The sequence below is a fragment of the Puma concolor genome, chromosome C1 (genome assembly GCF_028749965.1).
Source record: "Puma concolor isolate L17-30 chromosome C1, mPumCon1.1.hap2, whole genome shotgun sequence".
Lineage (NCBI taxonomy): Eukaryota > Metazoa > Chordata > Mammalia > Carnivora > Felidae > Puma > Puma concolor.
In genome coordinates, this window is record NC_141674.1 from 85,799,483 (window position 1) to 85,814,512 (window position 15,030).

The 15,030-nt window shown below is 39.9% G+C and overlaps 1 protein-coding gene across 1 annotated transcript in view; it reads left to right on the plus strand.

Moving 5' to 3' along the window:
* The first annotated feature begins 2,273 nt into the window (after positions 1–2,273).
* The window catches only part of SLC71A1 (solute carrier family 71 member 1), a 44,477-nt gene continuing 31,720 nt past the window's right edge, over positions 2,274–15,030 (plus strand). The window contains exon 1 of the mRNA XM_025930952.2: positions 2,274–2,507. Coding sequence (XP_025786737.1) covers positions 2,424–2,507 — 84 coding nt within the window. The 5' untranslated portion in view covers positions 2,274–2,423. The remainder of the gene's footprint in view (positions 2,508–15,030) is intronic.

Below are 15,030 nucleotides of genomic sequence, written 5' to 3' on the forward strand. Positions count from 1 at the left end.
GAATCTCAAGCTTGAGATTGAGGGGCTCGAACTCACAAACCGTGAGATGATCTGAGCCAAAACCAAGATTCTGATGCTCATCCCAGTGAGGCACCCAGGCACCTCAGAGAATATTTTTAATGTTCTTATTTTTGAGAGAGAGGGAGACAGAATCTGAAGCAGGCTCCGTGTTGTCAGTGCAAAGCCCAATGCGGGGCTTGAAACCATGAACTAGGAGATCATGACCTGAACCAAAGTCGTTTGCTTAACTGACTGAGCCACCCAGGCACCTCCCGTCCCCCCACCCCCTCCCTGCCATCCCACCACCGAGAATATTTTTAAACAGGTGATCTGGGGTGTGTGGCTGGCTCAGTCAGTACAGCATGATACTCTTGATCTTGAGTTCAAGCCCCACCTTGGGTGTGGAGCCTACTTAAAAAATAATAAACAAATGATGGGTTTACTTATTGATGGGAAAATGTAACTTGAAGTATCCATCAGGCTAACTGCCTTTCTTCTCCCTTCCACGGAAAGTGGTTTGTTTTCTATTTCTAGTCAAATGTTTTACATAGAAATAGGACAGAAAATTCAAATTTATCTTTTAACATTTTATTTTGAAATAATTTCAAACGTACATAAAAGTTACAACAGTATTACAGAAACACATTCCCTTTACCCTGTGTATTAGCTATCTACAGCTATGTTACAAATTACCCCAAAACTAAGTGGCTTAAAACAAGTACTTTTAAAAAAAAATTTTTTTTTTTAATGTTTATTTATTTTTGAGAGAGACAGAGACAGAGCGTGAGCAGGGGAGGGGCAGAGAGAGAGAGGGAGACACAGAATTCGGAGCAGGCTCCAGGCTCTGAGCTGTCAGCACAGAGCCCAACACAGGGCTTGAACTCACAGACCACGAGATCATGACCTGAGCTGAAGTCGGATGCTCAACCGACTGAGCCGCCCAGGCGCCCCTAAAACAAGTACTTTTTATCTTACAGTTTCCGAGGGTCAGGGAACCCGGAGTGGGTAATCTAGGTGTTCCTAGCTCGGGGTTCCTGAAGTTGCAGTCAGGATGTTGGCATGGGTTGCAGTCAGCTAAAGGCTTAACCAGGACTGGAGGATCTGCTTCCAAGACTACTCGCATATCTGCTGGTAGGGGGCCTTAGTTTCTGGACACCTAGATCTGACCACAGGCTGTTGGCAGTGTCCTGACATGGCAGCTGGCTTCCCCCGGACTTGGGCCCACAGTGAATGAACAAGACCTAGCTAGAAGATACCATGCTTTTATGACCTACCCTCTGAAGTCAATGGTGTCACTTCTCCTATATCCTATTAGAAAAGAGTCACTCAGCCCAGCCCTACACTCAAGGGGAGGAGAATCAGACCCCACCTCTTCCAGAGAAGAGTATCAGTGAACTTGGGAACATATCTTAAAACCACCATACCCAAATACACTATTTTTAAATAATTTGCCATTTTGTCACTCTTACCCTCTCCTCACATATATAAACATGTTATTTCCTAACTATTTGAGCGTAGGTAACATGCATCACATCGCTTCACTCAAGACTTCAGTGTATTATGTAAGAAAAGGGATATTCTCTTAGCTAACAATAGTTAGGAAAATCTGACTTTTAACATGGGTGATACTCCAATCTGTAGTCCATATTCCACTTGTGTCAACTGTCGTTTCTATAATCCTCCCCCCCCCCCATTGATTTTTAAAAGCAATAGTAAAACAAGTAGTAGGTTACACAGTGTGACATGACATAGCTTATGTAAGTTTTTTATTGGCAGGGAATAAAGAAAAGGTCCTGGAACAGGCAGGCTCCACTTTGGGATGGCAGTGGCTGAGCACGAAGACAACATACTGTTTCTGAAAAACCAGTTTATCTTTATCCCTTCAGTTACCCACTATTTCTGGGAAACGATTTCAACTGTTCCCTTCGGTTCCCGTCCTGGTTAGAATACAGTTGGGAGATAGCTCTAATAGTTGAAGACGCCTGGTGAGAACTCCAGGGCAACCATTTATCAGCCGTATTTCCATGAGCAGGTAACTTTCAGAAACTTACATTTCTTTATCTGTGAAGACGAACTATAAGGGTCTCTATCGCCCAGGGCTGTTGTGAGAACCAAGCGAGCTGATGAGAGGAGAACACCGGCTGGCGCCAGCCGAGAGCCTAGCGGCTTCCCTCTGGGCTTCCCTCCCCGCGCGGCGAACGCACCGCGACCGAGAAGGCGGGGCGGTGTCACGTGGGTGGGGCGGGGCGGGCTCCTCCGCTGATCGCACGATGTGACGCGCCGCCGGAGGCAGGCCGGGCCCTCAAGATGGCGGCGGGCGCCCCGAGCGGCTCGGCCCGGCAGTAGCGGCGGGACGGCACTCGCCGCTGGGGCCGGCCGCCCCGGGAGTGGCTGCAGCAGCGCCAGGAGTCGAGGATGGTAAAATGACCCAGGGGAAGAAGAAGAAACGGGCCGCGAACCGCAGTATCATGCTGGCCAAGAAGATCATCATTAAGGACGGAGGCACGGTGAGCTGGGGTACCGCGCTGGGGAGCGTCCCTCGGGGCTCCCCATCCCATCTCTGTCCCCCACGCCGCCGCCACCAGCCTCCCTGAGTGCCCCTGCCCTCCCCCACCCTGTAGGCGGTGCCGGTGTCTCAGTCTCCAGGGCCCTCTCGCCTCTGCTCCGGGGGGCTTTCCTCCCTCGCCCCGGCCTGCGGCCTCCGGGGCCCGTCCTCTTGGGGAAGCCGCTTTCCTCTCCCGCACCTGCCGCCCTTTCCTCCGGCGGCCCCTGGAGGCCCTTCGGCCTCGAGCCCCACGTGCGCCTCCGCCGCGGGCTGGAATTGACGCCGGGCTCTCCAGCCGGCCGGCTCCCCGCGTCGCCCCGGCGGTGCTGGTCCCGCCGCGCCCCTCGCCACCGCAGCCTTGCCTTCGCCGCCGGGCCCCGCGCCGCCGTCGCTGCGCTTTCGAAGGTGCTGGGAGCTATCCCTGGCTTCCCATATGTTTCTAGCCGGGCGGTATCTGGTGCGACGACCCCGCTGGGGCCCCTTAGTGCCTTGGCTTTCTTCTTCCACCTGGTTCTGGGTCAGTGCTCCTGCTCTTAGCTTCTTCCAGTGCGGTAAACACTGTCAGAAGGTGGGCTTTCCTCTTCACTTCCCGGAGTCTCAAGCGTGACGGAGGACACCCGGGGCCTAGACTTAAATCATCTGGTTTCCAAAGAACACATACCACTCTGTTGTTTTAAAATCACCTCCTTTATTTTAAAATAAAAGCCGCTAAATACAATTATCATGGTCTGAGGATTAGAAGACACTTTGAAAGGAAGACAGAGGGTAAGAAATTGTGCTTTTTAGAAACAGTTGTCATCACACAATAAACTTTATGCAGTGTGCTGTAGTTAACCAGCAGGGGACGTAGGATTTTTAACTGAAAATTTAACTCGCCTATACTTTTATATACTGAAATTTCTATGTTGCTACACTCTCCGGTCTTTGTTGCATTCTTTGCTATCACATTCTGAAATAGAATGCAAAGGTGAAATACCCGTTTCACTTTCCTGAGGAGTGTGCAGAAATGATTCTTTTTATTCCGTATTTCTGTTTATTCCAACATATTTGTATGTGTATGTATATAATTGGAGCCCTCATCAACTGCTAGCATAGTGCTAAATATGTACAGTAATTAGGCCACCCCTGAGGATTTGCTGAATTCATTTGAAATAAATGACAAAGGTTTTTTGTTTTGTTTTGTTTTTGACATTTCAGAATAGGGGCCCCATCAATATGCTGCTAATATATTTAGAAGGCTTGGGACATAGGCAACAATTTCAGAATCTCCTTTTAGCTAACTCTAAAAATAATTAGATGTCATAGCTTTGACATTTGGTGAAAAAGAAACTTCATGTCCTTGGATCTTTTTGTTGTACTTGATTAATTAGGACATTACTTTGATTAAATCACTTATGAATAGTCAGGGCCCTTTTGATGAAGTTGGTTCAAACTACTATGTAGGGAGAGACATAGCATGAAAGAATACTGGTAGTCTCTTAACCAACAGGACTTGATATTTTAAGTTCTATATAAAATCTATAAAATAGAAGCAACAAAGGATTGTATTTTATAAAAGCAAGTGATTTTTAAGATCAGTATTCTTTGCAAAAGAATGAAGCTCTGATCAAGAAACACATCTTTTTTCTTGAGGTAAAGTTCAGTTGTGTTACCTCTTTGGAGTTTCATTCCATTCGCTTTACAGCAGATGCTTTTGTTCCAAATCCTAGGAGATTTGGAAGAGATTATTATTTTTTATCTTGTTATTAAAGTTGTAGTGAATTCATAGCTTGTTTTTGGAGGTAAAATACAATTTTTTTTTTACACTGGCAGTAAGTTTTTAAGAGGGCACATAGAATAAATGAAAGCTTTTCTTGAGAACTATGGGCATGTGGGTATTATTATTTGTCATCTTTATACACTTATGTTGCACTTTCCAATCTAAAAGCACTGGACACCTCTTTAGAATAGAAACTTGGTTAATGCATATTTTAATTTTATGGGGCCTAATATGAATTTAAAGTGATAAAAACACATTTAAAGTGATTTTTAAAAATGTGCTAGCACATTCCTAGTGTTTTTATTGTAATTTTATTTATTCCTATATTGATTATATGTATATGTATAGATGGAATATTTATATCTCTAGAAATATCAGTAATTTTTTGCAGTATTTGTGTTTTAACCTACTCTAGCTGTAAATGGAAAATAGTATAACTATTATAGTTTTTTAAATTTTAACATGGCATTTGCTTTTCTGCCTCCCTACTTATAATTGGTCAGACTACCCTTAACGTTTTTTAAAGAAAGGGAATAAATTGCCGTTTGGTATTGGTGTGTGTGTGTTTAAGTTCAGCTTGTGGATGGATTCATTTAGAGGCAGGTGTCTTAGACTATATGGTCATCCTTGACCATCTCTGAACAGTATTTCAGGTCCATGGCCAATGATACTGATCTGATTCCCTTCCATTTTCTTTCTAGTGTTCAACAATGTTAATAAAATTATTTTGCTTCATCTTGCTAATGACATCTTTGTAAGTCTGACTAATGAATGTTAATATTTATAAACAAAACTAATAGTTGTTAATGATTTGTCAAAAACTTAGATTTGTTACCATTTTTGACAGTTGAAGAGGTGAACCCTTCTAAATGAACCAGGTTAATCATAAGTTACTGTTTTTCTTTTCTTGAAATTGTATTTGATTAGGCTCTGAAACCAGAGTCAGGCTAACTAATACTTGCCCGTTTGAGTTGTATACAGTTAAGGGAAATTACATGAAGGTGTGTGATTCTGTGTCAGGAGTTCTTAACTTGGGTCTGTACACCCTGCAGTCATTTGCAAAATTTTCTTTGACTATCGTTTTTTTTGAGAGAGATTCCCAGAAGAGTCCATACCTCCCCAAAGTTTAAGACCGGTTGTCCTATTTGAAAACAACATGCATAACTACAAAATACTTCCACAGGTTAAATTCAGTAAATATGTATTTACTCATTTCCTGTATACCATTTTACTGATGTAAGTAATTGTAGCATTACTGGTGAATTTGCTTTCTGAAGCATCCGTATGTAGAAATACAGTCTTTGGTTACAAGTTTTAATGTATGTGGCATTTTGATGTATCCTTTAGTGCAGACCATTTAAGTCAGTTGAATTAAATGACATTTTAGAATACTTTCAGTTTTGTTGTTAAATTCTTACCGTGTATTACCAGATTGTTTGTAAACATTCCTGTTGGAGGCTAAGAGCTAAGGAGTTACATTCGTGAGTTATTTATTTGTGTCATCAAAAACAGAATTTTTAAATTATTTTTGAAGTTTGCTTATGTTTTTACATGATCTTTACTGTTTTGTTAATACAGTTGTGAGATTGCATCTCTGACAAAGCGAAAAATGTCCAATTTTTTCACAAATAAATTGGTGAAATGACTTTAAAGATTTGATAGAAAGCACAGCATGTGTGAATTAATTTGTTGGAAGTACCTGAAAAAAGTAAAAAAAAATGGGTATTTGCAAAACGAAATATACCCAGAGAAGCAGAGCACCAGATTTTTTTTTGTAACTCCGATTTTAAGTACATAAGTCAGAGTCACCACCGTTTCAAAAGTCTAAACTTAAGCTCTGATCCGTCGCATCCTTCACCTACAAAGATGGCTGAGGCAGTTGCAGGATAGCTCTTCTTAGTCCCCAGAGAGCCGCTAAGTAAACAGCCTCTAATTGCTAGCATACAAGCCATGAGGAGGCCCATGGTGCCTTCAAACAGCAACTGTTCTTCGAAGTCACTAGCCCATGCCTGGAAACATCAGGATGCATGTACCATCTTTGGCAAGCTTGTAGCAGGCAGTACCATGAATGACTTACCTCCTTTTCTCCGTGGTGTGCTGCAGCATTTGCTTTAGCTTAGTATGTTTGGGGATAAATTAGTAAGCAGTTTTTTCAGATTTTATATCCAGTTCATCCTAATATAGTTTGCAGACCTACTTCCCAATAATCATAGCATCTGCAGAAATTCACTAACAGTTGAACTGTAACTCATTTACAGCTACCAAAGTTTGAAGTTTAAGTAAAAAGAAGAGCTTTTTCCGGGTAGCATTCTGACAAGTATATATATGATTTACGTTTTTCAATTATTTAAAAATTCAAGTTGTCTTTTAGCATTATTTTGAATTAAAAGTGTCAAAGAAACATTTGACAGTTGCAGCCAGGATATATCCAGCTTCCTGAAATGGTTTGGTCTCTTTGAGGGCCAAATGTAGTAGCTTATTCTAAATAATGGGTCTACTTTCTCAATAATGTGTAAAAGCAATTATGAATTCTACCACATGAAATACTACCTTGTTAGTGAGTTCAGTTTGTGGTCATTTGAACCATGTAACACATTAGATGTTAATGTAATGATGGCTTACCTTGAGTTAGCAGTTACATCTTTTCCTCCTCAGAATGGAGAAGGAATACAATAGATTGTCATGTTGCTTAATCTTTTCAGAATTTACCACAAAGTAGGGTGCATGGCTGGCTCAGTTGTGGAGTGTGTGACTCTTGATCTTGGGGTTGTAAGTTTAAGCCCCATGTCGGATGTAGAGATTACTTAAAAATAAATCCTTAAAAAAAAATTTACTGCAAAGTAATACAATCTTAAACTCTAGTTTGTTTTTTTTAACAGTAAAATTTGGTCTCATCCTAATTTTGTTAAACGTGTTTAAGAAGTATATTTAATTTCTATTTCAGAGTAATCTTTTTTAAAAATTAATTTTTCTTTTTTTTAAGTAGGCCTCAGGCCCAGCACAGAGCCCAATGCAGGGCCTGAACTCAGGACCCTGAGCTCAAGACCTGAGATGAGATGAAGGGTCCGACGCTTGACCAACTGAGCCACCCAGGCACCCTTAGGAGCAATTTAACCAAAACCTCTTCACTTTTGTGATAACATACAAATATTAAATATGTGTCTTTAAAATTGATCTGTAGCCTATCAGTAAAATCTAAAGTCTCACTGCAAATTAAGCCAAAATGGTTTACTTAATGAGTATAATAGTGTAGCAACATGTTTATGGTGATTCATACTTCCAGGAAATTAAGGGTTGGTTTTGTTTTCTTTTTGCTCTACAAAACTAATGGATCTCGCTTTGCTTGATTAAAGTCAGAGGAAATAAGAAAACACCACTTGACTTTGTGAGAAAGGAAACATGATGCCTGCTTACATTTTCTCTAGTTATGCCATAATGTGTCAGTATCCCATGAAAGCAGCTTTGTAGTTACAGGGGTTTTTTTTAATGTTCTTCCATGAAAAGCTACAATTCTTAGATGCCTGTAACTAAGCACCTTTGTATTTTTTGTGTGTAAGACTTTTACATGATGTTATTTTAGCTTAGTTACGTATCATTCAGAGGAAATTCAAAGTTTCTTTTTGAAGCTATATTTTACTCTCATTTTAATTGTTTTTTAAGTTTATTTATTTTTGAGACAGAGAGAGAGCAGCTGAAGGGCAGAGAGAGAGGAAGAGAGAGGATCCCAAGCAGGCTCTGCATTGTCAGTGCAGAACCTGACGCAGGGCTTGAACTCATGAACCCTGAGATCATGACCTGAGCCAAAACCAAGAGCCAGACGCTTAATTGACTGTGCCACCTAGGTGCCCCTACCCTCATTTTTGATTGATAACTTGTCTGTATTAAATTTTAAGATCAATGGGGCGCCTGGGTGGCGCAGTCGGTTAAGCGTCCGATTTCAGCCAGGTCACGATCTCGCGGTCCAGGAGTTCGAGCCCCGCGTCGGGCTCTGGGCTGATGGCTCAGAGCCTGGAGCCTGCTTCCGATTCTGTGTCTCCCTCTCTCTCTGCCCCTCCCCCGTTCATGCTCTGTCTCTCTCTGTCCCAAAAAAAATAAATCAATGTTGAAAAAAAAAAATTTTTTTTTTAAATTTTAAGATCAAAATTATTCTCCCTTATACTTTATTTTTTAAATTTTTATTTACTTGTTTTAAGACAGCAAGCATGAGGAGGGGGAGGGGCAGAGGGAGAGGGAGAGAGAGAATCTTAAGCAGGCTCCATGCTTAGCACAGAGCCTGACTTGGGGCTCCATCTCATGACCATGAGATCATGACCTGAGCCGAGATCAAGAGTTGGTTGCTTAACTGACTGAGCCACCCAGGTGCCCCTACTTTATTTTGGTTTTTATAATGTTTTTAAAATTTTTCCCAACTTTGGAGAATTTTTAAACTACAGAAAAGTTGCAAAAATAGCATAATGAGTATTCATCTGCCCATCCTACAGATTCACATCACAGATTAACATTTTGCCACATTTTTTTTTCTTCTCTTTATATATGCTCACTTTTTTTTTGTTTTGTTTTGTTTTGAACCATTTGAAGAGTTCGTTGTAGATATCAAGACACTTTACCCCTATAAAACTGAGAATGTATCACCTAAGAAAAAGGATGTTCTCCCACATAACCACAATGTAATTACCACATTTGGGAAATTTTAATGTATTTTAAAAAATTTTTTTTAATGTTTATTTTTGAGAGAGAGCACATGCATGAACAGAGGAGGGGCAGAGAGAGGGAGACACAGAATCTGAAGTAGGATCCAGGCTCTGAACTGTCAACACAGAGCCCTATGCGCGACTCAAACCCACAAATCACGAGATCATGACCTGAGTTGAAGTTGGACGCTTAACCGACTGAGCTTCCCAGGCGCCCCTGACATTCAGGAAATTTTAACGTTAACATAATAGTATTAAGTAATATATTAGCTGTAGCCACATTTCTCTAATTGTACCTCCTTAATAGTTGTCTTTTTTTGGGTACAGAATTTAATCATTACATTTAGTTGCCTTGTCTCTTCAGTCTAGAATAACTTGTTTTTTTATGATATTGACACTTTTTAATAGTTTAAGCCAGTTGTTTTGAAGAATGAGCCTCAGTTTGGCTTATTCTCATTGTTTATTCACATGATAAATTCTGTTTAATAAGTGGGATTAAAATGCCCAGTTATAGGTAGAATTAATTCTGTCTTCTGGCCAAAAATCTCTATAAACCCCCAGTTCACACCGATAGATATACAACATAAGTTATTAAAGTCAACATCCTGTATAATAATTGCTGCATTCATAAACCCTATTGACTGGGCAAGCATAGACCCAAAATTTGGGAGCTAGATAAGGATTTAGGTGAGAGATTAATAAATCTCTTCCTGCTGAGAGAGGTAAAGTGACTAACTTAATTTCCCTAGCAGCTCAGTGACTGCATGATTAGGGCTATCAATCAGCCATGGTCATGAAATACCTTTTCTAGACCAGGCATTGTGCTACACATTGGATACTAAAATGGAAAAAAACTGGATCCCTACACTTAAAAGAGTAACAGTCTGTGGTAATGTATTCTGTATAATCACCAAAACCAGCATAGCTGTAGACTTGGGCTCTGGAATTGCCTGGATAGACTCGATTCCATCTCTTATTTGCTGTGTTAGACTATAAAATGGAGGTAACAGTGTCCAATCTGAAAGGTGGTCAGGAAGAGTAAGCAAGATTTTGAATGTAAACCGTTGTAAGTTTTCAGTAATACTTTCATTACTGTTTTAATCTAGTGTATGTGTGCAATAAATCTGTGTGATAGATGACACAGTGGGATATCAGATATTAGAGTGTAGAGGAGGGTATTAGTAGAGGAAGGTGCAAGTTTAACTAATAATAATTAATAAAAGTTTAATAGTCTTTAAATACAGTAATTATACTGAATACCTGTGGTGATAGAAGGGACTTACAGAGTAATTCACTTAAGTTCTACAGACATTTATTAAGCACCTTTGTGCTATGCATGGACCAGATGCTCCAGATCATAGAAGAATAAAGCATAGGGCCTGTCTCAGCAGAAGCCTAGAAAGGTAAGTTTAGGTTAAATAAAATGAAATAAGGACTTTACACAGTGAAATATAAATTTGTGGACGTTACCTAGGATAGAAGAATAAATGATTTTAAAAGGCTTGGCCCAAAGCCTAGATGGTGAAACCATACTTGATTACCAGTAGAAATTATGATTTAGAAAATGGGAATTAGATTGGAGGGTGGAGGTGAAGAAAGGAGATTGTCCCTGACTTCTGAGGTTAAAGCTAGAGGCGACTGTCATGAAACCATCCCTCTATAAGAGAGAAATTACTTACCTGAATGGAGGACTTTTGGTGTAGTAATTATCATGGTTGTAGATGGCATATCTTGGCTTTTGGGGTTGGACATGTGTTTATATTCCGATTTATCTCCTTCAAAATTTTTCACTTGGTACCTCAGAATTCTTTTAGCATCCCTAAATGTTATCTGTTGATATAATCTCATTGTGATCTAAACTCTCTACTCTTGATGCTGTAAACTACTTACTGGTCAGATATTTGCCCCTACTTGTCTATTAATTTCCCCTGGTCTTTCTGCCCAGGCCATGACCCTCGTATTCTTTCTCTAATTGTCCTAGAATTTTGCTTGTGGACAGATATTCCATTAAAACCACTAGTGCTTGTGTCAAAAGTCCCACCTGGAAATATTTGTATTTTAAATCAGTAAAATATTTTAAAAATTTGTCAATTTTATTAAGATCTTGTATTATTTTTGAATTCATTCAAAACAAAAAAGTTGAATATGGATATAATATAGCTCTCAAAATTACCAGTACTTTAGGACAAGCAAGTACCCCTACCTACCCCCCTCATCCCCTCCTTTAAAAAATATACAACACACACACACTTTTTCCTCCCACTTCTGGGAAATAATGAGAGAATGGCTCAGAAGGGGCAAGTATATGCAACTACCTATATTTTTCTATTCTAGTTTTTATCTAGTTTTTCTCTTAAACATTTCCCTTGTATTTAAAGTATAAGCATGCCTATTAAAAAAGATTTAGAAAATTCAGAACAACATAATCAAGTTTATGTCTCTTAAAAGTGCTATCTAATATAATTAACATTCAGATGAGTTTTTGTTTTGCTTTTCATAGTTGAAATTACTCTCTATACACAATTTTATATCCTGCTTTTACTTATTTTTTTTGTTTTTATTTTCCCACTTATATTTTTTAAATTTAACATTGCCATAAGCATTTCCACATATCATTAAAGATTATCCATAAACAGTTTTTGGCTGCATATTATTCTGATTTACACACTGTGATTTGATTATAGATGTTACTAAACGTTGAACATTTAGATTTCCATATTTCCCACTATAAATGATGCTGCCATGAACATCTTTATGATGGTAGAGCTTTTTCTGAATGTTTAATTATTTCCATAGGATAGAATATTATTAGCTGCTTTTAAAATTATTTGTTTTTATCTATTATATTTTTGTGGTGTCTTAATGTTGTTGTGTTTTCTTATGAATGCTTTACCTAGATATTAATCTTTATTTCTTCCGTATCTTTCTCAATTTGTTGCCTTCAAATTCAGCTAATGTTGTACATGTTTTTCTCAAACTGGTTTGCCAAAAATGTGTTAATCTCTTGTTCTTTCCCCTTTCCTCACTGCCTGACTAAGCCAGACACTGAAATCTTACCTTTTCATCTTTGATCTTCCCTTACTGTCCCCTGCTACATCTAGTCAACCACTGAGTCCTTTTGATTCAACCTCCTGAGTGTTTTTTGTTTCCATTCACTTTGCTCCATCCCTACTACCACTGTCTTATTCTAGTTACTATTACCTCTCTTGTGTGTTTCTTTCTTTTTTTTAATGTTTATTTGTTTTTGGGAGAGAGCATGAGCAGGGAACGGGCAGAGAGGGAGACAGAAGATCTGAAGCAGGCTTTGTGCTACAGCAAAATGCTCAGTGTGGAGCTTGATGCAGGGTTCGATGTGGGGCTTGAACTCATGAACTGTGAGATCATGACCTGAGCCAAAGTCAGATGCTTAACCACTTAACTGACTGAACCACTCAGGCGAGCCCTCACTCCACCCCACCCCCCCGCCATATATTTCTTCAATAGCCTGCTTTCTGGTCTTCCTCCCTCCCTCCCTTTCAAAGTCTTTGCCACAGTGCAGTGCAATTTTAATGTTCCAAGAAGACAGTCCTATGATGTGATGTTACCTTCTGTCTTGAATTGTTTCATTTACCCTGCTGCCTGAAAGTTAAAGGCCTTCATGTGACTTAAGAGACCTTTCTCCAGTCACCGTTTCAGTTTCACCTCTCCTCACCTCGCAGCCTCATCTTTTACCACTCTCCTCCTTAGACATCAGGTACTGAAATAGGTTTTGCTGTTACCTGTGTTCTGGCCTTTGCATATGCTGTTCCCTTTCCCTTTCCCTCAGATGCTCTTGGCCATCATTCCCCTCCACTGACATCCTGCACCCAAACACGTACACATCTGACAATCCCAGTATATTTCCCACTGAACTTTGAAGTCTCAGGTAATATCATTTACCTCCCTGAGAAGCCTTCCCTGACATTTTCCTCAATTGATTGAGTCCTCTTCACTAAAACAGCCACTAAAAAAATTTTTTAATGCTTATTTTTGAGAGTGAGAACGAGCATGAGCAGGGGAGGGGTAGACAGAGAGGGGGACACAAAATCTGAAGCAGGCTCCATGCTCTGAGCTCTCAGCACAGAGCCTGATGCGGGGTTCAAATCCATAAACCGTGAGATCATGACCTGAGCTGAAGTCAGACGCTTAACCAACTGAGCCACCCAGGTGCCCCTAAAACAGCCACTTTTAACACATCATTTCCCTCCACCTTTTTTGCTGTGTGTGTATGTTTATACACATTGTTATATAATCATTATCTTTTTTTAATTTTTTTTAATTTACATCCAAGTTAGTTAGCATTATAGTGCAACAATGATTTCAGGAGTAGATTCCTTAATGCCCCTTACCCATTTATCCTATTCCCCCCACCCACAGTTCCTCCAGTAACCCTCTGTTCTCCATAGTTAAGAGTCTCTTATGTTTTGTCCCCCTCCCTGTTTTTATATTATTTTTGCTTCCCTTCCCCTATGTTCATTTGGTTTTTTTTTTTAATGTTTATTTATTTTTGAGTGTCAGAGAGACAGAGTGCAAGTAGGGGCAGGGCAGAGAGAGAGAGGGAGACACAGAATCTGAAGCAGGCTCCAGGCTCTGGGCTGTCAGCACAGAGCCCGAAGGGAGGACTCGAACTCACGAACAGTGAGATCCTGACCTGAGTGGGAATCAGACACTTAACTGACTGAGCCACCCAGGTAGCCCCTCCCTTAAAAAAAAATTTTTTTTTTAATGTTTATTTATTTCTGAGAGAGAGAGAGAGACAGAGCATGAGCGGGGGAGGGTCAGAGAGAGGGAGACACAGAATTGGAAGCAAGCTCCAGGCCCCGAGCTGTCAGCACAGAGCCCAACACGGGGCTCGAACCATGAACAGTGAGAACATGACCTGAGCTAAAGTCAGACGCCCAACTGACTGAGCCACCCAGGTGCCCCATGTTCATCTGTTTTGTATCTTAAAGCGCTCATATGAGTGAAGTCATATGATATTTGTCTTTCTCTGACTAGTTTTGCTTAGCATAATACCCTCTAGTTCCATCCACGTAGTTGCAAATGGCAAGATTTCATTCTTTTTGATTGCTGAGTAATACTCCATTGTGTATGTGTGTGTGTGTGTGTGTATATATATATGTATATGTATATATATGTATGTATATATATATGTATATGTGTATATATATGTATATGTATATATATATATGTATATGTATATATATATAATACTCCATTGTGTATGTATTTTGATGGCTTCCTGTCTTATGATTAGGTCTTTCATCCATTTTGAGTTTATTTTTGTGTATGGTGTGAGAAAGTGGTCCAGATTCATTTTTCTGCATGTCGCTGCCCAGTTTTCCCAGCACCACTTGCTGAAGAGACTGTCTTTATTCCATTGGATATTCTTTCCTGCTTTGTCAAAAATTAGTTGGCCATACATTTGTGGGTCCATTTCTGGGTTCTCTATTCTGTTCCATTGATCTGAGTGTCTGTTTTTGTGCCAGTACCATACTGCCTTGATGATTACAGCTTTGTATTACAGCTTGAAGTCCGATCATCATCTTACTTTTTATCAGTATTTCCCAAATAGTTTTACAAGGAACTCAGATGGCCGTGAGATACTGTCTGTTGTATGAAAGAAGGATTCTGTCAAGTTTGGAATACAGTGTTCACTGTATCTTCTTGGAAATTCATAATGTAAATTAGCATGTTAAGGGTCCTGAGAAGTTCTAGGCTTTTCACTAGGTGCTGAGTATATGTGGTGGTAGACAAAACCAGTTTGGGGCTTAGCAATCCTAAAGACATGTTTTGACCTTGCCTTAACAACTTGCTCTATTTGGTACTGCACATCACCCCTTCCTTACTAAAACTGCTCCTTTATCTTCAGTAACACTGTATTCTCTTAAATCTCCTGATATTTCTCTGATTTGTTCCTTCTTTATATTCTTCATGGTTCATTTTCCTCTGCTCACTACTTAAATGTTGGTGTTTCTTAGAGTCTGGTCTTAACCCACTGTTCTTTTTCCACTTCT